We start from the raw sequence: 25,585 nt of genomic DNA on the forward strand, positions 1-25,585 counted from the left end.
CCATTTCAGCTTCATTTGTTAAAAACAATGCTAGTTAATTAACAAAACTAATTTTCTTTACTGAAATGTTAATTAAGGTGTCCACTTACATATTCGGTTAATAATTTTTATTTGTTTAAACAAAATTACTTTGTTGCAATATAATATTCTAATACCAAAAAAGTACTTACGTAGCATTAAAATATCTTTTGCGATGTAACTCTTTCAAAGGTACATAAAAATGGTTGCCAGCAGGGGTGTACATGTAGATTTATTAAATACACCTTGTGCGCCACCTAGGAACCAAATCTAGAACCCGACACTAAAAGTTTTTGCTCTGTTACAATCGTACCTTGTTACAATTGACCCCACTCTCCCCTACACTTTCGACTAGGTATGAATGAACAATGCGAAGATATCTAAAAAGTAGAATATGAAGAAGTTTTTTAATTTTTTTTTATAGAAAATTGCCATTATTTGTTCCTTATCCTCGGTTGTTATATCTTCTATGCTTTATTCATACAGAGTAACCTCTCGGTAGTGACCACTCTCCGTCCCATATTAAAATGGTCGTTGATGTAGGTGGGTCGCTCTTGGAAGTTACCTAGATTGACTTCAAAATTGTTATCAAAGGTACATGATTTATCTCAAATGATATATGATTCAGCCAGTGTCATTTTCTTGGTGCGGCAATGTCACTTCTGTTAGCGTCATGAACAGGCGGAGCGACGAATGCGTCTATAAAATTGATTCCAACTGATATAAAAATGTGTAAAAACGAATTTACCAATTTTGTATGATCAAGTTATTTTAAGTAAATAAACAACTATGTTTTTTCCTTTTTTTTAAAGTTTGCATTTAACTTTACATCATAAAAACTAGTTAGCTTTAAAAGATGAGAAGAAGTTGATTGATTTGAGATACTTGTTTTTTCTAAAATAACTTTTTTTCTAATTAAACTTTCCATTCTAAAAGTAAATCACTGATGCCACCACCTTTCGTCAAAAAGAGATCTCTAAATAAGAGTCTCACACAAATATTTTGAATACATTTCAATCTACTTATTTGTTTAGTTAAATTTTATGTTTTGATATTTTTTCGTGTTTCCTTATTTTACCTTTTCCACATTTGGTGCAGTTGTTTTCCCGGTATCTGGAAGAGGTTTCAATGGTCTCTCTTAAAGGTTTTCTTCAACACTAAGTCTATGGAAAGAATTCCCTGCCTCCCCAAAGTGATCGTAAATAGAGGTGGTTTTTCCTGGAGATTTGACGTAATTACACAACGTGTCTCAAATAAGGAGATTGAAAAAAACAATCATTCACTGAATGATGAACAGAACAATCATGTTTGGCTTTCAAAAAAGTGATTTGATTTCAGACATTCTGTGAAGCTGACGTAAAGGAGTCGCGTAATATCATGAATTAAAGGTAATTATATTGGCAACCACCAGTCTTTTGGAAAACAACAATATAGATATTTCACTGTTTTTTCCTTTTTCAGACTGAATGATTTTGCAACAAAATCTTCTGCATTCCACGAAGCTTTTCATAGAGAATCTTCTATAAAAAAAACTTTTGAGTGTCCAACATTTGTACCATAATAACCTTTTGTAATAGTTTTTCTTTCCAATTGAATACACCACTGTATCCAACATTCATTTTATTTATGAAGATTCAGGAAAGAATCATCCAAATTTTTCAAAAAAAATATAGGTATATTTTATTTCAAATTTTCTCCTGGATCAATTTAAAAACTTTTCCAGTTTTCAATTCATAAATAAAAACTCCAGTAAGTTTTGAAAAAATTAACTTTTGTAGTTAGGTTTCCGATTAACGGGGCCCTATTTCAATGACATAAACCATCATTTTCTAATAGTATAGGTTCCCTAATATGGAAATATTAATAAAAACTAACTGCAATCATAACATTGCAAGAATCAAGCAGGCTGACCCTCAGACACAGGACTAAATTAGAAATTAATGTTAAGAGAGCAGCAAATAACTCAATGATTAATCACATTGAAGTGTTATTGTCAAAGACTCGTGTTTCATTTTCAGTGTAAGCTTAAAGTTTTAGATCCATGGGTTGCAGTTTAACTGATAAGTAAATAAGACTTCACTGTCGTAATCATGCGATTGCAGAGCTGCCAACTCAAAAGTTGTTGCTTTTGCTGTTATTTAAGGTGATAGTTGAACTATTAAGATAAAGTGTTGGTCAAAATCTTTTTAAATCAAATGCTAAGACAGAAATTCTGTTAGCACTATAAATATTTAAGATAAAACTCAGACTAAAGGCAGAGAAGTCTGTGGTTAATAAAATTGTGGAGTCCTAATCTTTATCACCCTGTTGGCATGCTATGGGCAGTTGTACGAATGCTTTGCTTTTATGCCTGAACTACAATGCAGTGAAAAATAATGCTTTATGCTATTTTACCAATAAATCTCTTTGTGTCATTTATTTAGTTTTTTTCTTTATTTATTTTGCTTATTTTCTTGATGAATATAGCAAAGAAAAAGTTATTTTTACAATTTCAAAGTAATATTTAAAAAAATTAAAAAGATAGCAGTAATCTGTAATGTAAAGTCAAATTAAAAACTCTTTATTTAAACTATTAGCAGATGTTGATACCAGGGCAGTAACTACGCCGGGGCACTGCACCGGTGCCTCAACGGTCAAGGGGGCCCCATATGAAGAGACCACATCACGTTTTTTCAAAATTAAGTATTCAAATTATATGGTATATATGTAGGAAAGAAATTGTGTTAAGATAGAATTGATGAAAATTTTCTTTTTTGTAATTGCATATCTACTTTGACATAAAGGGAAGGGTAAAAAACTTTTTTCGATAATTATTTCCCTTTCTTAAAATAACAAACACGCTTCGCAGAGAAGGGGAAAGGCCACAGCTGCATGTAGTTGAATGTTAACACTTTCAGTATATTGCACTTTCGGCTTACTTAGTTGCTTCCCCTACTATCTAGTGTCAGACCTAGTGACGCGATTACCGAGGGGAGGGCTCTTCTTGTTTCCCCCCCCTCCTGAAATTTAGACACTCACAAAAGTAAAGTCAAGTAAAATCGGTAATTTAAAAAAAAGTCAATTTTGAAGCTATTTTTCAAAAAGAAAATTTTATATTCCTCTAAAATTTAGGTGGGGAGGGGGTCGAATAATGTGCTTTGCCTCTTCTGATATTTAATTTAATTTTTCTCTTAAAATTTTATTTTCCTCTTACATGAAAGTGATGGGACGATTTTCCAATTCGCTAGTTATTTTCAAAATTAAAATAGAAAACTCCCTCTCCCCCCTCCGAGAAAAATACTTCCGTTTTGTTTCAATTTAATAAGCATGTGACAACTTTTAATTTATTAAAAAAAATTTGAAACTAAAATACAAAAAGTGAAGAAGCATTAAAAAATAAAGCAAGTGTTTAGAAAACTATTGTCACTCTTTTACCATACCCTGGATAGTGTAATAAAATGCATTCTACACTGACTATTTAAATTACCTTAATCATTTTCATGACCCTGAGCTCCTTTGTACTTTCATAAAATGTAATATATTTACCGAACCACCTATATGTCCGATAAGTTGTCTTAAACAACAACTATCTAGATGTTGTAGGAAAGCAGATGTAAATTTTTAGGGGAAAAAAAGGGATGACTCTTGTTTACATTTACTTAGGTCATTTCGTCAAGAGACTTTTTCAGAGACAAACGTTCTAAGCACTCCCAGTCAAATTCCAATTTTTAGTAAATTTAATTGCGTCATTTAAATTAACTATTTTTAATTCAGATATAAATTTTCTGTTAACTATTATTTCGTTCAATTCCTGAAATTAAAATTTAACTTTAATTAAGAGTAATTAAAATTATCTGCAACTGTCTGTTTTCAAACATAAATCGTGTGGTGGTGGTACTTATTCCTCTTGGCCCAGAACAAGGCTAAACCAAGTCCAGGAGACCGTTCACCGACAGAAAATCAAACACCATCTGCGGATCCTCCAAAATGAAACTTTTCTCCAGTACCATACAGGTCAGCAAATGATCAGGTGAAGCCTGTTGAGCACTGCATTTTAGGCATACAGGGAACGTCTTTTGACCCTGAACAAATGTTAGTCCGCGGGTATGACCCGTGATTAGTCTTGTGATAGCTGTCTGTAGTTTCCTATCGCCTTTTAGCTCCAGGACTATTTTGTTGATACCATTCACGACAAGGTGGAATCCTCCAAGTCCTATTATTGTCGGCCTTTACTTTTGCATAGATTTCATTGTATGTTAGAAGGCCACTACTATCTATGGGATCATTGGAGCCCTCCTTGGCCAGTTCATCGGCCAGATCATTAAAGTGAAACATAAATCGTGTGATAACAATAATTCCCATTCTTAATAAAATTTGTCTTTGGAAAACAGGAAAATCAAAAGTAAATTTATTTCTAAGGGGGTAAGGAAATGTTTGCATTAACTCATTAAAAATTTTATATTTATGTACTGTTAGAATTGTTTTATAAGAATGGTCAAGTAAAAATTGCTTTTTTTTATGTTCGTATATAAAATTTCACTTACATAGTACTTAGATTGATGATTTTACTGCTTATTGTGTGCCTGGATTTTCTTCTTAGTGTACATCTTTTTTAATTATTAAGACCTTTAAATTTTTGAAAGTGGGACTTCGAATTTTTTAGGTTTTTTGACTACTTTATTTTCATTAAAAAATTAAATGCAACCTTTAATTTTATTAAAAAAAGAATCATATTTAATTTAATAAAAAAACTCTTTTAATTTAATAAAAAAAGCTGTGAATATCANTCAAATTCCAATTTTTAGCAAATTTAATTGCGTCATTTAAATCAACTATTTTTAATACAGATATAAATTTTCTGTCAACTATTATTTTGTTCAATTTTTGAAATTAAAATTTAGCTTTAATTAAGAGTAATTATCTGCAACTGTCTTTTTTCAAACATAAATCGTGTGATATCAATAATTCCCATTCTTAATAAAATTTGTCTTCGGAAAACAAGAAAACCAAAACTAAATTTATTTCTAAGGGGGTAAGGAAATGTTTGCATTAACTCATTTAAAATCGTATATTTATGTACTGTTAGAATTGTTTTATAAGAATGGTCAAGTAAAAATTGCCTTTTTTAATGTTCGTATATAAAATTTCACTTATATAGTACTTTAATTGATGATTTTACTGCTTATTGTGTGCATAGATTTTCTTCTTATTTTATATCTTTTTTAATTATTAAGACCCTTAAATTTTTGAAATTGGGACTTCGAATTTTTTAGGTTTTTTGACTACTTCATTTTCATTAAAAAATTAAATGCAACCTTTAATTTTATTAAAAAAAGAATCATATTTAATTTAATAAAAAAACTCTTTTAATTTAATAAAAAAAGCTGTGAATATCAGCTTAGAAACCAGTAGCAATTAAAATTCATTGTCATGACAAACCATTAAGAATTTTTTTTAATTAGCAAATATGTTTTGACTTTTTCTCATTTTTCGTTTTGGAATATTTAAAAAAAAAGAAAAAGAAAACTATTACTCTTTGTCATATATGAGCAGATGGTGTCATGAATGCATAGACCAAATATTCAGGAATAAATTCTTTTCAAAATATAGCTATATTTTTAGGGACCTGTCCATATTGGGGTAAGGCAACTTTGTGTTTTTTAATCAATGTTCATAGAGAAAAAAATTCTGGTTATTTTTTTTCAATTGCGTTTTTTTTTTAAATATGGCTACATGTGCCGATAAAAAAAAGTCTATAATTTCCTATCATTTCCATGACGCGAATTGAAATTTTCAGATTTGAAACTAAGAGATAATTTTCATTTTTATAATGGTTTTGTCTTGAAAAGACCTTCCAAACGATATAGTAACCGGACTCAAGAGGTCTATAAAATTGGTATTTTATGATTAGCATTATATTTAGAGGAAAAGGACATGCGGGACAAGAGTAGGCAAGATGAATAGCTTTTTTCTTCCTAGACAAATTTCCTCAGTGAGATGTCGTAAATTGATAACATTAACGTTCAGTGAGCCAAAAAAAAGACCACCCTGGATAACTTTTGATTTAATGATCGGATCTTCACTTTCTAGGACTCCATCTTCATAGTTCCTGAGTGTGACGTCAAATATGCAAATTAATTCGAATAAACGATATTTTATTCTAAGTTACGTAATCAGACATAAAAACATACTTTATCTGAATAAACATAACTTTTATTCAACGAATTCAATTTTCCAACCCCTGTAATATAAGAGGTGGCCGTAATCTGGGAAATATGGCACCAATAGTTTGGCTGGGTGAGCTATCTAAAGTTAAGATCACCAAATGTCAGTTTTATTTTTTAGTATTTCGCCACAACTTGAGAGCTAATTAAGAGAGGGAGTTGAGAGGGAATTGAAAAAATTTCGCGCGCGATTATAAAATTTTTGTTATCCAAAGATAACTCCAGGCAGAAAATAACTTTTAGTAAATATTTATTTTTTATTTCATAATAGTCTGAAAACTTTTGAGTTGTAAGATGTATAGTTTTTCTTGCATCATTTTAAAGTATCTAATTCCACATGGAAAATACAAAATCTGAGCAATATCGGTTGATTAGTTCCTGAGAAATCGAGTTTTATATGTACGACTTTTTTTAAAATTTAATTTCCCAATTTCGCACAAATTTTATATTTTGCAATGATGAAAATTTAACAATATTTTTTTTAATCCAATTTATTTACGAACAAGTAACTTGTTTTCATAAATATATTCGCTAACATGATACATTAATAGCTAAAATGTATCCTGCATGCATTAGTTAGAGATGGAGAACAGAAAGTTTTTGAAAGGGCCTCTGACAAACATTTTTGCCCCAGAGCCCCCCGATGGATGAAGTTACAACACAGATTTCAAGTAGGGGTGAGGGGTCACTGTTTTGGAATGGTTTCGGTGGGAGAAAAGGAATTTTTTTCTTCGGCCTTATGTGTCCTAGAGTGAAGCTACCTTCCCTAAAATAAGCCATTCTTGTTTCCATAGCACCAGACGGCCTCACGCTTTGTGGCGGGAGGAGTTCTTAGCTTAGACAGACAGTAAGCCGATTGGCTTGTATGGTGGTCAAGGAGTTGGCCTCAAACCAAGAAGTTTCCGGGATTGAATCCAGCTTCGGGCATGGATGTAATTTATCTCTCTATCCTTGTGTTGTTAGGGCGCACTTAAATACTATACTCAATATATGATATCGACGATGAAATGCTATTTGGAAATATTGGGTACTTCAGGCACTACAAGTTTTTTTTTTTGGTTTTTTTAGGTAAAAATTAGAATGACGAAATATTTTTTTAAGTTTGATAAAATTGGTTTCCTCGAAAATGTGGCGATAGCTATTTAGTTACTTCGACGAAAATTTCTCTCGTAGCTGTAGCTTACATTAGAAAACAGTTTCATCAAAAACGAAAAAAGTTTAGTAATATTTGAGTATCTAGCTTTTACTGTGTATGTCTTAACGAATTTAGCATAGATGTTCATTTTCATAAATACCATCATATGCAATTCTTTTTAATATTTTATAAAGTACAATATCCAAAATCCAGGACAGCAATAGGAAAGCAAGTCTGTCTACCAATAAATACTTCCGTGAACATGATTCAAAATAGCTGCTCGTTCATCTGAAAATATTGAACCAAAGAATTCTCATTGTTACACGACCAAACTCTATGTTTGATCAAATCGAATATAATTTTTCAATTTTACGTAAAGTGTTATTTCATAAACAACAACAAAAGTAATTTTTCTCGATTCATATGATCAGATTACAGTCATAGTTATTTTAAACATCCGTTACAGAATAGAACGAAAAACAAAATGAATTTGCTACCATATTTAGTAAATATTTACAAATATAACTGTTTACAATAGCCCCAAAGACCGTTGCTTTTCATCTTTGGTTAACAGAACTTCGAAACATTCACTTTTAAAAACCTTTCCGACTACCTCTGGACATCACTACAGAGTATCTAGAAATTATGAATGTATATATACATGTAATCAGACCCTTTTTTTTATAAATGAGTAATAAGTATAAAACGACAGTTTATTAAAATTAAAGTCACTTTCTTGTTTATCAATAAAGTCACTGCACATATATTGGAGAAAAAATTAAAATCACTCCGGAAAAATTAAAATTATGTTCAATGTGATGAAAAGTAATGCAATTGTTAGATTTTCTTTTTCGTTGTATGTTAAGTTTTAGTTATAAATTAAGAAGTGTTTCAGGAAAAAATATTGATTTTAAAGGTTGACTTTCTCCTCTTGTTTGAATACTATGGGTCAATATTAAGGAGTGCTATGAAGCAACAAAATTAGCTGACCCAAGGGTTCAGGATTCAAACCCGGTTAAAGGTCAATATTTAAAAAATTATATTTCTTAATTTTTATGTTTTTTTTTCTCATTATTCTAACGTAAATTGAATTTTCCTTTTCCTTTGAAGGGAATTATAAATCGACCATGTCAACCTTTTGATAGATGAAGGTGGGCATAGTCGATAATTAATACCCCCCACACCTTAAATTATTATTTTTCTTTTTAATAAGAGCGAATAATAGCTTGAAAACGGAGAAATGTTTGCTAACATATTATGCATATAAATGACCCCATATCTGCCCCTAATAATAACCTATAATTTTCATAATGGACCAGATATTATATTATAATATACTATACAATCGTAAGAAAGGAAATAATTATAGACAAATCAGGGGTCCACGAGTGTTATTAGCTTTGATAAGAAAAAGTTTTCAAAACCTAACACACTTGTGTACTATCTTTCTCTTAAGTAGAATAATCATTGCTTAATCTAGTGAATAAATCTGAGTTGGTTGCAAGTTGAGCCCAAAGAGAAATGATTTAAATTAATCGAAAAACAACAACAACGAAAAAATCAAGCAATGAATTTTGAAAACCGAAAATATCAAAAAATCCCAAACTATAATAGCGCATTAATTTGAAATTTCTCAAGTTTCGAAGATTAGAAAAAATTCCTTTAAGCGTGTTTGTATCTAAATATAATCAGAGGTATAAAAATTCATCATTGGTTATAAAAAGTACGAAGGCACGGAACCCTTTCAACTCTTCCACGGAGTTCTAGGGTTCTGCGGAACAACATTGAGGAATTGCTGACTTAGGGAATTCAACAGACTAGTTTCGCAATTTTATCTGTAAAATATTTTAAATATTTGTAAAGTAAATTATTGTTCTTTAAAACGAGCGCTTAACCGCCACACGAATTTAACTTCAACTATGAATCGAAAAATTCTACAAATACAGTTCCAAGAAATTTTAAATAATAATCAATAAAGCCGGTGTTGACATCGTCTAATCCTTTACATCGAACTGAATCGTAGAACTTTTCTCGCGAATTCAGACAATGGAAATGGTTTGAATAGGATAGCAGAATAAAATTGCATTATAACAACTTTTATTGAAGAATATAAATTTTTTGAGTATGCTAATTTTTCGTTTTATCTTGTCATTAACTGTAATAACATGGGTGAGTATAAAATTTTTTTCCCTTTCATACATATATTTATGCTATACCTATTCGCTTTATAAGTATTAGTGCTGAACAGCGTACAAAATCAAAACTTCTCTACACCATTGATCGTAAGTGCGATTCTAGCCTCTTACTGTAAACTTCTTTACACTGTTGATCGTAAATGAACAGGAACTGGGATTCCAGCCTCTTACCATAAATTTATTTACACCGTTGATCGTAATCGAACAGGAACTGGGATTCTAGCCTCTTACTATAAACTTCTCTACACTGTTGATCGTAAATGAACAGGAACTGGGATTCTAGCTTCTTAAATTTCTTTACACCGTTGATTGTAATCGAACAGGAACTAGGATTCTAGCCTCTTACTATAAACTTCTCTACACTGTTGATCGTAAATGAACAGGAACTGGGATTCTAGCCTCTTAAATTTCTTTGCACCGTTGATTGTAATCGAACAGGAACTGAGATTCTAGCCTCTTACTATAAACTTCTCCACACTGTTGATCGTAAATGAACAGGAACTGGGATTCTAGTCTCTTAAATTTCTTTACACCGTTGATTGTAATCGAACAGGAACTGGGATTCTAGCCTGTTACTATAAACTTCTCTACACCGTTGATCGTAATCGAACAGGAACTGGGGCTCTACAGTTTTATATTTTATTTTTATTTAACACAAAATTACATTTGCTTTTATATCCAAAAATTTAAATGGATTAAAAAAATAAAAAAATAAATTAAAATTTTTTTTTAATTAAATGCTATTATATCTAGATGTACAGTCCGCAAAAAAAAAAACGAATCACCCTGAATAACTTTCGTTCTAATGATCGGATTTTCACGAACTAANGATCGTAAATGAACAGGAACTGGGATTCTAGCCTCTTAAATTTCTTTACAACGTTGATCGTAATCGAACAGGAACTAGGATTCTAGCCTCTTACTATAAACTTCTCTACATTGTTGATCGTAAATGAACAGGACCTGGGATTCTAACCTCTTAAATTTCTTTACAAAACGCAATTATTTTGCAAAATGAAGAAAAATATTAATTTAGAAGTTATTTTCATTCATTTTCGAGTTTTATGCATTTGTTTAATACATTTTAAATAAAAAAATGTTGGGTTTTGTTATTACGTTTTTTAATTTTCTTTTTGGACTCACAATAATGGATTTTTGTCTTAATACATTTTTCACTAAATACATTTTTACCTAGTACATTTTTTACTAAAATTATATTTATGCCCGACCTTGTCAAGCAACGCCCAGTCAAATCTCTAAGAACTTCGGAACTATTTGTGCTACTGAAAACTATTATAATTACTATTTTAACTCTTGAAAACTCGAAGGTATTAATTTAGCCGCAGATACTAAAAACAAATAAAACTGTAGACTGTTCTGTTTCAACTTATACTGATGCACATTCAATTTTTTTTTATTAGCTCAAAGATCACAAAGCTATCTGAAACCCCGTGTTTGCTTTGTTTATGTTTGTGCTTTTAAAACGCGTTTCTATAGAGTAANACGTGTTATAGTTTTATATGATATGAACGTGTTATAGTTTTATATGATATGAACGTGTTATAGTTTTATATGATATGAACGTGTTATAGTTTTATATGATATGAACGTGTTATAGTTTTATATGATATGAACGTGTTATAGTTTTATATGATATGAACGTGTTATAGTTTTATATGATATGAACGTGTTATAGTTTTATATGATATGAACGTGTTATAGTTTTATATGATATGAACGTGTTATAGTTTTATATGATATGAACGTGTTATAGTTTTATATGATATGAACGTGTTATAGTTTTATATGATATGAACGTGTTATAGTTTTATATGATATGAACGTGTTATAGTTTTATATGATATGAACGTGTTATAGTTTTATATGATATGAACGTGTTATAGTTTTATATGATATGAACGTGTAATAGTTTTATATGATATGAACGTGTAATAGTTTTATATGATATGAACGTGTTATAGTTTTATATGATATGAACGTGTTTTACATGATATGAAGTGGAATATGTGATGTTTTATATGATGTGATATGATATGTTTTACATGATATGATATGAACTCCTGCTGTTCTAGGAAAAATGATACATTACTTTTCGTTTCTGGTTATAAAAGTTATCATATTACGAATTCAATTTAATCATTTGATCTTTTGCGCATTTCTTAAATTTGAAATAGTTGGTTATTATTACAGTTCTAGAGAAACAGATAAATAAAGATGGTGCGTAGCATTTTTAAAAAGTGCTCAGAGGTGCTTATTTTCGATTTTCGTTTTTTAAAAGCCCTTTACGGTGCTTTTTTTATTGGATGCTTTTAAAAAATGTTTAATTTTCCCCTTGCGAAAATGAGATTTTTTCTTTACCAAGTCGATTTTTGCTATGTATTATGCAAAAGCGGGGTTTTCACATTGTTCTATTTAACGTTTTCACAATTCATTCAAACACAATGCATTTTGGCGCACCGTCGGTCCGTAACGTAAGATAGAGCCGATCATTGTACATGTTCGATGAAATACTTGCGAGCCCGCATGTGCGTGTACTGAGCTGGTTTCAGTGGGAAGGATTTTTGCACTCTCATGTGAAACTCTGCTGCATTTTGCAAGATATTTTTAATTTCAGACTTCATTTTCCACCCTCTGAAATCGAATCGAAATCTCTCTCGATCTTTTTATGGTGGTTAGTAAAATTTTTGTTAAAAACTAGTTGCTTTTTAATGATCATGTAAAGTCTTTGAAAATTATTTTGCATTTTGCTAATGTATTAAAAATATTTTTAAATACAATATATTATTATCTTACATTATATTATTACTTTATTATTATATTATTTAAATACATTATATTTTTAAGCAATATTTTTAAATGCATAAAAATATTTTTTAATGCTTAAAAGTACTTAAAAGGTGCTTATTTTTTGTTGAATTTTGGCTACGCAACCTGATAAGTTTTAATTTTCGATTTCTCGTAATTTTCGATTTCTGAATATAATACTTAGGATGTTATGCATATAATTCTCAAAGTTGCTGTACTATTATTATTCTTTATTTGACCATACATTTTGCTTATTTCATTAAAAAATTAAAAAAAGTTTATTTAGCTTATCATTTCTTACGAAATTAATCTTCTTCATGTAAACACTAGTTGAAAAGATTCAGAAATGCCTCAGTGACCTTTTATTTAATTAGGTACGTTTTAAAATGTCTCATTTTCTTTTCATTTTTTGGCATCATGAAACGTTGAATAATTTTCTAACTGCATGTTCACTTTTTAGCGAGCCCAAAAAGTAGAAAAATTTCAAATAATTTTTCATGATTTTATTGCTATATTTCAAACATTCGACTGTTGGTTTACTATTTTGGCAAAAGATTTTTTTATTAAAAAAAGAAACAAAACTTTTGAAAGTGGATATGGAATCTTGGTATTAGACTCCTGGGTTCGATCCCCGCCGACCTTAGACTCCCCGTGTAGTAAATGGTGACTGATGCACGTTAAATCTGTCGAGTCTCAAAGTCCTCCATGCTTCCATAACAAATCATACCTCTGGGGGCATGATCCAGGAGTTTTCTTGTCTGCTGGATTGGGTTTAAAACTACAGGGCTACGGAGTTGAACATTAGTAGTCGTGAACCTAAAAATTGGGCTTTCTGTTCAAAAACGGTTATGAAAAAAAAGATGTAAATCAATCTCGAAAATTTCAACAATGGAGGTAGAAAAATAGGGTCAAAATATGAAAAATACTCTAATTTTTTGAAGAAGTCACCATTTGCCAACATTTCATAAAGTATGGTTCATAATGAATAACTTGTTAAACTTTTGATAAACAAGACAAGGTTTTGTCCAAAAAATCTCAAAAAATAAAAAATGAGCGAAAATTGTACAGCATATACTTTTAAGGGAATCATTTTTTAAGTAAGTTTATTTTGCTCTTTATTTTTTCTTTTTCAGGTAAATGGAAGAACCCATCCTAAGAAACATCACAAAGGTGGCCATCACCGTTATTCCGATGAATGTCGTGAGTTTAAAAAACTTTTATTACTTTAAATTAATAAATAAAAGCCGACAATTGAATAAGCCATATAACACACGTTTCATTGTGCAGAATTTTATAATATTATCTAAGTTATGTTGCATGTATTCGCGAAACAGAATAAACATGCTAAAAATCAGCAGGTGCACAAAGAAAAGTGCTGATGTCGATTAAAAAAAAATCCACTAAGCTACAAATGAAAAATATCAGTTAAGAAACTAAAAACTGTTTTTTATTTTATTTTATAACCGTCGTTGAACAGCCGACTCAATTTTTGGGTTTACGACTACTACTGTTCAACTCCATAACCTTGTAATTTTGAGCCCAACACAGGAGACAAGGAAACTTCTGGATCAAATATTGGGAGAAATTCGTCTTTGTGGAGGATCCTTTGATGGAACTGACCCGCATTTGCGTTGCATGGAGAGGAGGACCATTAGAGCCTCCCACGGTTAGCCTGACGCCAAGGAGACTCTAACCAATGATCCGTCTACCTCTGATAATATTTCACGTCAGCACTGTGGTCGGTGAGATCCGGATGCGGAATTCGAATCAACCAGCTATTGCCGGGATCGAACTCGGATTACCTCATTCGGAGGCGAGTGCTCTATTCCCTGAGCCACCGCGGTTCTACTAATAGCTGTTTGAGTACATTCACCCAATAGTCAAATTGCCACTGGACATAGCAGGGCTGAACTTAATTAGTTGCCAAAAGAGGACCTAGCCCATTCGCCCAACTCACTGAATTCATTTTGAACTTCATCGTAAGGGAGTAAAGCAATCAATCATAACTCGTTACTGTCATGAATTATAATTGATTTTATTTTATATTTTATAACCGTCGTTGAACAGCCGACCCTATTTTGGGTTTACGACTACTAATGTTGAACTTCGTAGCCTTGAAATTTTGAACCAATCCAGAGGACAAGGAAACTTCTGGAACAATACCCCCAGAAGCATGATTTGTTAGGGGATTTAACGATTGATTTACCGTGCGTCAGTCACCGTTTACTAGACGGGGAGTCTTCGACCGGCTGGGATCGAACCCTCGACCTCTTGAACATGGACCCAGTGCCCTACTAACCAGGCTCTCCCGGCCCTAGTTACAATTGATGACAAATTTGGTACTATCTTTCATGCACGAAACTTGTATTTTTTTTATTATATTAATCCTGCTACTGCTGTGTCGCACTAATATAATAAAAAAATATAAAATAGCTTATAAGAACCCAGAATAAGGAGAAAAAAATAACACTAATATTTTTGCTGTTACATAAGTACATGCAAGTAAATAGTCCAATTCTTATTAAGTGTTATTGCGCATCAACTTTTTTGATTTAATTTCTGTAATTATGTATAATAATGTTATCTTTTCATTATTTTGTTTTTCGGCTTTTTTAATTAAAAAAATTGTTTTTAAATAAAACATTTTCTCAAAAATATTTTTAAAATTTTATTATTTTTATTTTAATATTTTTTAGTCTTTTTTCATTAATCTTTATTATTTCTATGTTTCCCTTATATTTTTAACTGGAATATCTGAAATATATGAGCATTTTTTGTCGATTTATACGTAGAAAAACACGTATAGGCTGTTTCATAAGGTATATATATTTTTTAAAATCAAACATAGTGAAATTTTATTTAAAGCAAGCTATCTAAGTGAGATAGATGTTAACTGAAAAACATTGCTTCAATTTCAATAGAGTTTTTATTCGTAATACGAAATAAAATATATGCTTCTAGATTCTAAACAATCTTCAATATATATTTAAAATATACTTAATGGAAATATTGTTTTGTGTGCCATATTACATTTCAAAATTGTAAAAAATTGTGTTGCAAGCATTTGTTTAGACGGAGTTTAAATTTAAGAAAAATTTCTTATTTAATTTAGAGAAAACAAAGAACGTGATTATATAACTAAAAACGTCTTTAATATATTATTTTTCCTGCGTTGATTATGTGCTTATTAATTTGTTAAAAAGAATTACAATTAATGAGATCTTACTATACAATTGGCAAAAATTCAATGATCCTTTTCAAAATTTTTCGTCAAAATTTATATTTTTTAAAATTTATGTTTTCAAAATCATATAGAGAAGTAGCTAAAGATGCTTTTCTCATCTTAACTCTCAACCTAAAGTCTTTCTATTGTAGTTATAGGAACTCTGTCGACAGCGAAGAAAACTCGAATTTAATTAGCTTTTGCCTCATTTTTACAGCATGTGGTATATCCGATTTCGTTGAAGAGCGTGTTATCTATGGAGAAGTAGTTAAAGATTACAGAAAATATCCTTGGATTGTAAGCATATATATAAATATATATTTTAATATTTGAAGAAATCTATAAATTTGGAAAAAATTGTTTGTCTCGAAGATAATTTACCCATTGGCAAAATGAGTGTTGTTTTGGTTTTGGCTCACCTTATTTGGACGTCATCACACTTTTTAACTGTGTTCAAGAGCAATAATAAACAGTGCGCATGCGTCGTCATTGCATGTGTTGCTATGGCGATCGCTGCTGTTTGACAATTTTTTTAGAATTCTTTTGTTCAATTTTAAATTTGTTACGCATGAAGTTGGTGAGTTTATTTTCGAGATATGGGACAGGAGAGATTCCATAAATACTTCTTGAGTTGCGAATAAAAGAGAATTTCATCATTAGAATGCTATTTTTGTTTTTATCTTTTAACTAAGAATCAGAAATCAGTTCAAACTGGAACGTTTTCAATGCTAATTCAGGTGAATATCATAAAAAAATTAGACAACAACCATTTTGTCAATGGATAAATGATTACGGTAATTTTTAAAAAAAATTTTAATTCTTAATTTTATCTTTGTTTGCTTGCCCAGATATTTTTTACCTTTGCTTGTTTGCTTACCGAATAAATTTTTTATTCTTTTGTAAGTATGTGTGGATGTATTGGAATTTATTTTAATTTAGCCATTTGAAACAGGCTTAACATGGTTAAATGCCGTAATTTTTCTCTTAAAAAAAGAGAAAATAATTTTCTTTTTAAATTCGAAGCAAATAATAAGGTTTAAAATGTTGCCTATATAGTTCGGTGCATCAAATTTCTTATAATTTATACGAAATATTCTTGTTAAATATTAAGTTCATGTTAATTATACGAATTTAAGCGAGTTTAATTTAAAAGAATATAAAATTGAAAAACTTCAAGTGCAATTACCAGCATGCTCAAAATAACTAAAACTAAGTTGTATCAGTTTGCAAAATTTCCATTAAATTTTCGAAAATTGCCATTCAATTTCAGTTTTATACTAAAATGTTGCGAAGTACAATTTAAATTTGTTTATAAATTTTGTTGGAACGGAGTCAAAAATTTTAAAGTAAGTATTAAAGCTGTTTCCGAATACTCTGACGTCATGTAAAATAATGTTTGTTTTTTCTTTCCTTTATTTTTGCAAATAATGTTCTATTTTCATATCCGCTGTAAGTTTTTAACAATTACTCTTTATCCTATATTAAGTCAACTCTTTCTCCGAAAATTCTGAAAATGGCTCAAAATGCCAAGAAGAAAAGAAGTCACGGTTTTGCATTTTTAATATTTATAAAGTTACGCCAATGCTATAGTAGTATCTAGATTCATTAAAACTTTTAAAATTTAACTTTCATGATTTCAATTTGGGTAGCAAAATCTCCACAAATTTGCAAATACAAAAAAAAGTTTAATGTTTTAAATATTTAAATATGTATATATTCTTTATATATATATATATATATATATATATATGACTATTTATCAATCTGTAAGAGTTATTATGAAAAGCGTAGAATTTTGNATATATATATATATATATATATTAAAAGTATAAGACATTTTATTTTCTTGAAATACATAACAAATCCTGCATACTCGACTGCTAATAGCAAGACAAGAGTGACCACGTACACAACCATGAACTTAATACAGCTCTCATCGCTAAAGTTCAAAATCCGCTGACCTTAATCCAGCTCTCCCGGTCTTTCACAAATACAGCAACTGGTGGTATCCGTTCATCTAATTCTATCCCTGATAAAATTCTGGTGAAGGAGTATTGTAGCGTAACTATCACTACGATTATTAAACATCAACTTACTACTACATAAGACATGCACACCTGTTTCAAACTTGAGATACCTTTTGATAGATGAAGGTTGGCATTGTCTAATGGTCTTTCAATACAAATAATACCTCGCTTATCCAATCAATGTGACAATATGATCATAGAACCTTCCGCCCTCAAATTTTAAAACTTCGAATATGATCGCAGATAGCAAAATAAGGTTATTTTCACCTAACAAAAACCTTTTAATGTAAACCTAAAAAGGTTTTCTAAGCGGTTTACGTATAAACCTTCTAATCTTAGTACGAGATCTGTAACAATCTGCACTGTTCTACGCTCATTACCCTAATGCAAAACCTTGGCAAACAACCTTCGATATGAAAACCTTAAATCGAAAGAGTGGAAAAAATCCAGGAATAAAGCTAGTCTTAAGGGGAAAATCTATCTCTTAAATCTAGGTAATTATGAGGTTTATTTTCGCAACGTCTTGTATGCTCAGCTAAAATCCACCTTGTCTTCACATTTTAATGGACAATGCAATTTGATCTTATCGCTAGTGTGACGTCATCTAAAACGTCACTTATGGACCTGAGTGACGATATAATAATGTTTAATCATTTTAGGATGAAAGGTTTGAAGCTGCAATATTTTTGCTTTATTGAAAAAAGGTTTTTAGTACTAACATTTTTGTGACAATGAAAAAAAAATTCCGACGCAAGCTTGCCGTAAGGTTACATGCTTTCTGAGATCTTTGACTTCGATAGAACCATGATCTAGTAATTATTTTTCAGGTCGGTGTAATATCTTCCCACGATTGGGAAGAATGGGGATCTTGTGCTGGAGCTTTAATCTCTCCAACTTTTGTCCTAACGGCAGCCCATTGTTTTCCCAAACAAGGGTAAGTATTTCTGATTTTCAAGCATTAACACACAGTCCTAATGGTTTGAAACTCACATAATAATTATGCTAGTTAATTGTCAAGACGTTATTGTTAATTAGAGTAGAAAAGAATATTCCTCTAATTTAAAATGACTTCTTTTTCGACCGGTGAGACACACTACAATAATTTAAATTTTACTTAATTGAATAATGGCCGATAGATTTAAGAGAGAAAGAGAGAGAGAGAGAGAGAGAGAGAGAGAGGGAGAGAAACACAGAGAGGGAGGAAGAGAGAGAGAGAGAGGGAGAGAGAGGGAGGGGGCGAGAGCGGGAGAGAGTGCTAGGCTTTCTCTCTCGCCAGGCTCCCAATGAGGTGAGCCGGGTTCGAATCCCGGCGATGGCTGGTTGATTCGAATTCCGCACTCAACTCGCACCGACCACCGTCCTGATGTTAAAGATTCTCAGTGATAGACTGATGATGGGTTAGTGTCCCCTTGTCGTCAGGCTAACCGCGCGAGGTTTTTTGGAGGGTTTTCTTCTCCATGTAACATAAATACGGGTAAGTTTCAACAAAAAAGTCGTCCACGAAGGCGAAATTTCCCCCAATACCTGATGCAGAAGTTCTCTTGTCTTCTGTATAGAGTTCAAAATTACAAGGTTACGGATTTGAACATTAGTAATCGTAAATTCAAAATTGGGTCGGTTGTTTGTGGTTGTTTTGTGGAACAAAAATAGAGAAAGTAAAAAGATCATCAGTACTTTATTAAAAAAGAAAGAACAAAAATAGCTTTAAATGAAGTAGACAAGAAAATGGATGTCCATATTGTTTATACTCGCTATGGATTGGCTGGTTAAATTTCCATCCGCGGGCCGAATAAAACCTTCCGGCTGGCCGCAGTTGGCCAACGGGCCGTAGTTTGCACATCCCTGCTCTAGGACTTAGAATAGAACATAAATCATTAGAGTCCCCACTATCACGTACTCCCTTTCTTTTGGCGATGTTGGCGGAGAAAAGCTCCGTGACTGTCACCAACAGTTGAGATGAGTTCTCGTTTTCGGTTGATTCGTGTTTTGTGCTCATATACGTCTGAATTAATATTTCTTCTTTCTCTACTGGCCTAATTCGTTTTATGTCAATCTTGAATTTATGACATTCCTATAAAAAGCTAGTTGCGCTCAATTTCTATTAAAACTCTAAGAAAGTTGATTTGAGTTTCGTTTTCATTTTAATACGAAGTTAGTTTTAACTGAAAATGAGTAAGTAAATAAATCATTACTTTTCTACCAGAACTTTATCCTGCTGGATGATGCCCTACATGTGCAGAGCAATGAAGGAAAGAAAGGTACAAATTGGATTACTAGGAAGAAATAAATATCAACCTCTAATAAAATTACCTGTCAAACGGATCATTGTTCATCCTGAATTTGAGTTATATACACCTCATCACGACATAGCCCTAGTAGAACTACAGATTTCAATTCCTTGTACACCATACAGCAAGCCAATTTGTGTCATTCCACCTAAAAATATTGCTGGAGTTGGCCAGAAAATGCACATTGCTGGTTTTGGCAAAGTAGATCTACCCCGTAAGTATAGTTTTACCTTGTATTTTTGCATAATGTACTGCAATGTAAAAGTTAACATTTATTTTTAAGAGTGTCTTAAATATTTTGAGGATATTTCCGTATCGGGATCTGCCACGTCTACTGCAATCGCCAAGATACCAAACAGATTTTAAACTAGCAAATTTTTATTTTTTAAAGAAACATGTAGATGTTTGCCCAGGGGTGGTTACGAGTTGTACTTTCGAGTTGGTCCCTTTCTGTGATGTTTTTTTAGTTTCTTGCTGGCCGTTGCCCGAAAGTTGCCAAGACTAGGTGATTATTCTGCCACAGATCAAGATACGGAAATCTCCCCAATATTTTTTCTCTAATTTTCAGTTCTGATTCTTTCTTTTTTTAAAAATCATTTTCGTAGATTCGAAATCTTATTTTTTTAAATTTATCGTGTTAAAAAAAAGCTATTCAAAGAAAATGCCACTGTAAAAATTAAAAAAAAAAAAATTAAAAAAAAGCATTTTGGCATACTAAGATCGTTTTTAAAATTTTTTAAATAAGAAGCAAAACTCTTATAAATATTGTGACTTTGATAGGGGATGAAATAAGATATCCTCGAAACTCAATGAAAACATTTAAATAGAAAGTGTTTTTTGTTTCACTTCAAGGCGATAATTCAAACCCTTCTGACAGAATTAGTTTTATTTTTCAAACCACTGTATGTTATTACGAATTTGTAAATGTGTGTATAAATTTGAGAATAATTCTTTTATGATGTGTTATGAGGCTAAATATCTCAGATGGACCTGATATAATCAGTTCAATAAGAACATTTGCAAGAAAGTCCCATAAGTCCTGAGTCCCTGCAGTGGACTGATAGTAAAGACACGGTTCCCAGTAGACCACCGAAATCAAGCATTACAAGCTGCGATCAGTAAGCGGATGGATGACCACTTTGATCAGGCTGCGAAGGGAACAAGGATGTGCGGTATCGATCCTCTTTAAACTGTTCTACCGTAAAGTGCTCGACTTCACACACAGGTCGTCGGGCTATCAAAGCAAGGGAATCATCCCCACTGAAGAGGGTCAAAATTGCGATGGTATGTCTTCGGATCATCCTCAGAGATGTTTCCCAGACCATCGCCAATAGCCCATTGTGCAGCTCTAATGTGACGTAAATAAAGTACCTACCTACTCATAATTCTGGCGTAATTTAGAAAGAAAATAAAGCCTAAGGCCAGACGCAATCTAGGTGACGTAATCACGATGATTCCTATCACTACCTGCATTGCTGTGACGCAGTGAGTGATTCAGTTGCAAAAAGAAAGAAGTTCCGGTTAACTGTCGGACATCCCCATATCCAATAATAAACCTATAATTTTATCACTGCAAGCATGAAGGCGTTTTTTAGTTATTTGTTTTCACATTAAAGTTTAAAGGGTATAGAAAAACGCTTGCATTTTAACATCTAGTTTAACGATTTTACTTCAACTGGCAAACATTTTTGAAAACTGAAGTTATTCAACTTATCGTAATGTTGTTGTAACTTTTAAGATTGATAATAATAATTAAAAAAACTCGGTCTGTAGCGTTCAATTATCATTTCTGATTTCGAAGTTGAAAACTTTCCTTTCAATAAAGCGATCTTTTAAAAATTTGGAGAAACGAAATCAAATTAAATGAGAAAAAAGAAATTCAGCTGACACAATTGTTATTTCTTGTGGAAGACTCTCTTTGGCAGCATTTTTGCCAATTTGGCAATAACCTTGGTCACTTGGCGATACACACTTTAATAGCAGTAGTCTGTGTCCAGTAGTAGCAAACGATTGGGAATTTTTAAATTTTTGTAAAGTATTTTTTAAAATAATGAAACTAACAATGTATTCTGATGTGTAATCATTATCAAGTATTGTTAGTTCTTTAGAATTATTTAACGTTAAATTATGCGTATAGCTTAAAGTTTTACAAACTTATCTGCCAAGCTATTTTTAATCAAATTTTAAATTTTTTTAAGAAATGTATTCAAATAATCTATCTTTCTTTTAGAACATTTTTTGATCGTCTATATTAGATGAGCTGATTACAAATGGAAATTTCAAATTTCGTTCGGAAAGTTGTGTCAGATCAAAAATTATAGTAATAATTTTCTCATCAAGTTCATTATAAAGCAGGTTGTGCACTGTTTTAAAAAAGTGCTTAAAGGTGCTTATTTTTGATTTACGTTTTTTAAAAGCCCTTAAAGGTGCCTTTTTTAAATTGGGAAAAATGTTTAATTTCTATCTTTTAAAAAGAGATTCTTCTTTGAAGTATCGATTGCAGTTCTAAATTGCAAAAAATGCATAGTTTTCACAATTTTCTCTGCAATATTTATCACAAACTAATTATTTTATCATGATTATGTGAAGTTTTTAAAAATGTTTCTAAATATTATTGATTTTATGTATGTAAATTAAGAACTTTAAACAATCGAAAAAAGTAAATTTTTATTACTGCACACACCTTAATTATGACATTTTTTTTGGAAAGTGATTAAATATATTTTTTAAGTGCTTAAAAAGTACGTAAAAGGTACTTATTTTTTGTAGAAAACTCTTGTTGCGCATCCTGTAAATGTTTCAGTACTTTACTGCGTTTTTAGTTACTAGTTTTCGAAATTGAGCGAGTGCAATCTTGCTATCGAAATTTCGACTACTATCCTAGTGAAATATTCAATGTTTTTAATAAGAACGTTGTGGGCCTGTTGACATATTTAAATAACTACAAGTCTAATTTATCGCCAATCAAAAAGCCATTTTCAAATATCTCTTCTAATGCAAAATCTCCATCTAATAACTTAACATTTTATTTCTGTATTTTTCTCTCAGAATTTGGCCAAGATCTTCGTGAAGGTACTTCACGTATTGCTAACGGTGAGGTTTGCCGGAAGCGTTTTGTCCAGTTTCTACCTTCAGAGGAACTCTGTGGAATGCCACATGGAAATACAACGGTTTGCATGGTACGGTTTGCATATATTTACCTATCTATCTATCTATCTATGCATATATATATCTATCTATCTATCTATCTATCTATCTATCTATTTATNTATATTATAATAATAATAACTCGATAATAACAATTACTGCGCTCTTCTTAAATTTACTTTCACTTTATGAGTGCCGTTTCTTAAATCTAAAAGCTTGTATTTAAGAGTTAATATTTGGAAAAAAAAACACGCACACATATAGTCACTGGCCAAATTATTAGTCGTAATCTATGATTCTATGTGAAATCTTAATTATCAGGTAATACTATACAGCTTTATTGTTTTGACGGGGATGAAACTTTTTTGCACTTGTATATGTTCCTGTATATATCGGTTAATATTGTAATGCAATACGTTAAAAACAAATACAAATAGGAAGTATATAAAGAATCCCCCTATAAAAAACCCATTACATGAATGATTAAATGCAAAAGAATTGCATATAACCTCGTTCAAAACATGTAATTAATAAAATACTGCAATGCGTCTAATAATTGAGTCTAATAATTATAATATACTAATATAATACTTGATATAATAAATATTCTATATTTATCTAATATATCGTCTAATATATCCAATCGTCGAATTTACGTTACATAACGTCGAATTTAACCCATTGATACACAAAAGTAAACAAGTGCAAACCGGTTTCAGTCGCTTAAAAACAATAAAGCTGTATAGTATAATCTGATAATTAAGATTTTACATAGAATCTTATAGTGCGTCTAATAATTTGATTAGGGACTGTAAAATTGATAGCTAGACAAGTCTTCAAAAAGAGCACACAATAGTTAGCGTTTAACGTCATAAACCAGATTTTAACAATGGAGCTAAATATACCAGACCAGATCATATACTAGATATACCAGATATACTAGATATACCAGAACAACGCGCCGTTTAACACTTGTACGGCATAAATGGCTATACACTTAAGGCTAATAGCACACCTTGTTAAAATTTGTAGAAAAATGCCGACGGCTATAACCAAAGATGGAGCTTGAAAATGCATTTATTTAGTTTATGAACCGATTTCAGTAATTCAAATTAATCACTAAGTGTAAAAACTTTTGAATTATATTATAACTGTCTCTAGTGTTATATATCGTCTAATTTAACCCATTGATACACGAACTTTAACAGATACAAACCGGTTTCAGTCGCGTAAAAACAATGAAACTGTAGAGTATCACCTGATAATATTTTATAACCGTTGTTGAACAGCCGATCCAGTTTTTTCGATTTACGACTATTAATGTTCAACCTGTAGCCTTGTAATTTTGAACCCAAACCAGAAGACAAGTGAACTTTTGTATCAAGTATTGGGATAAATCATGCTCTTATGGAAAACTTTTTGATGGAACAAACCCAGAATTGCGTTACATTCAGAAGAAGACCACGAGAACCTACCACGGTTAGCCATACGGCAATGGGACTCTAACCCATGATCCATCTACCACTGAGGATATTTCACGTCAGCACTGTAGTCGGTTTGAGCCGGATGTGGGATTCGTATAGACCAGCTGTCGCTGGAATCGAACCCTAAAAGTTCCGATTTAAATTATAGCTTTATGATATTGGAAAGTAGAAAACCGAATTTGACTTGCACACGGATAGACCTAATTCAGATATCTTAACGAAAAAAAACCATGTTATTTTTTTCCCCTTCTAATTTTCAGATTTATTTTGATTTAGGGTGATTCTGGATCTTCATCATTCATTCAATATAAACATAGGTTTTATTCCGTGGGAGTGGTTTCATATGGCGATATGTTTTGTCCCACAACCAACGTCCCTGCTGTGTTTATGAGAACCGATATGCACTTCGACTTTATCAGAAAATATGTCAAAGACCTTCCAAGACAGCCTAATACATAGCCTATATGCTATTGAGATCAATGGAAAAAAAATCCTCACAAATTGTTATTTTTTTCTTTTGAGAAAATAAATCCGAAAGTTTGTAAAGGATTTAATTTTAAATTCATAATAATAAACTGTACTTATATTGCCTCTTTATTTTTTTCTACGCTCAATAACAAAATTAAAAAAAAGATGAAAAGAATGAATATATATTTATAGTATGGTGCGTAGCATTTTTAAAAAGTGCTTAAAGGTATTTATTTTGGATTTTCGTTTTTTAAAAGCCCTTAAAGGTGCTTTTTTTATTGGGTGTATTTAAAAAGTACTCAATTTTCCCTTTTCAAAGTTGAGATTTTTTTTGTTTACCATGTCGATTTTCGCCTCGTATTATTCAAAAGCGTGGTTTTCACCTTGTTCCATTCAACGTTTTCATTCAACACAATGTATTTCGGAGTACCCTTGGTCCGTAGCGTGTGAAAGCGCCAATCATTTTTACATGTTTGCCTGCGGGTGCGCATGCGTGTATGCTGAGCTGTGCGCGGTGAGATTCTTATTCTCTCATGTAAAACTCTGCTGCATTTTGCACGATATTATCGTT

The 25,585-nt window shown here is 31.4% G+C and overlaps 1 protein-coding gene across 2 annotated transcripts; it reads left to right on the forward strand.

The window, feature by feature from the left end:
• The first annotated feature begins 9,393 nt into the window (after window positions 1-9,393).
• Window positions 9,394-25,081, forward strand: LOC107445996 (serine protease 27). Of its 2 annotated transcripts, XM_016060522.3 has the most exons (7): window positions 9,394-9,525; window positions 13,511-13,577; window positions 15,818-15,897; window positions 18,455-18,561; window positions 19,831-20,129; window positions 22,964-23,094; window positions 24,823-25,081. In XM_016060522.3, the coding sequence occupies exons 1-7, from the start codon at window positions 9,481-9,483 to the stop codon at window positions 25,003-25,005; spliced, it is 912 nt and encodes a 303-aa protein (XP_015916008.2). In that variant the 5' UTR covers window positions 9,394-9,480; the 3' UTR covers window positions 25,006-25,081. The 2 variants fall into 2 exon arrangements, with proteins under 2 accessions (XP_015916008.2, XP_071043159.1); XM_071187058.1 differs by lacking the exons at window positions 9,394-9,525; window positions 13,511-13,577; window positions 15,818-15,897 and adding an exon at window positions 16,172-16,337.
• The last annotated feature ends 504 nt before the right edge of the window (window positions 25,082-25,585 follow it).

The sequence above is a fragment of the Parasteatoda tepidariorum genome, chromosome 1 (assembly GCF_043381705.1).
Source record: "Parasteatoda tepidariorum isolate YZ-2023 chromosome 1, CAS_Ptep_4.0, whole genome shotgun sequence".
In the NCBI taxonomy this organism is placed as follows: domain Eukaryota; kingdom Metazoa; phylum Arthropoda; class Arachnida; order Araneae; family Theridiidae; genus Parasteatoda; species Parasteatoda tepidariorum.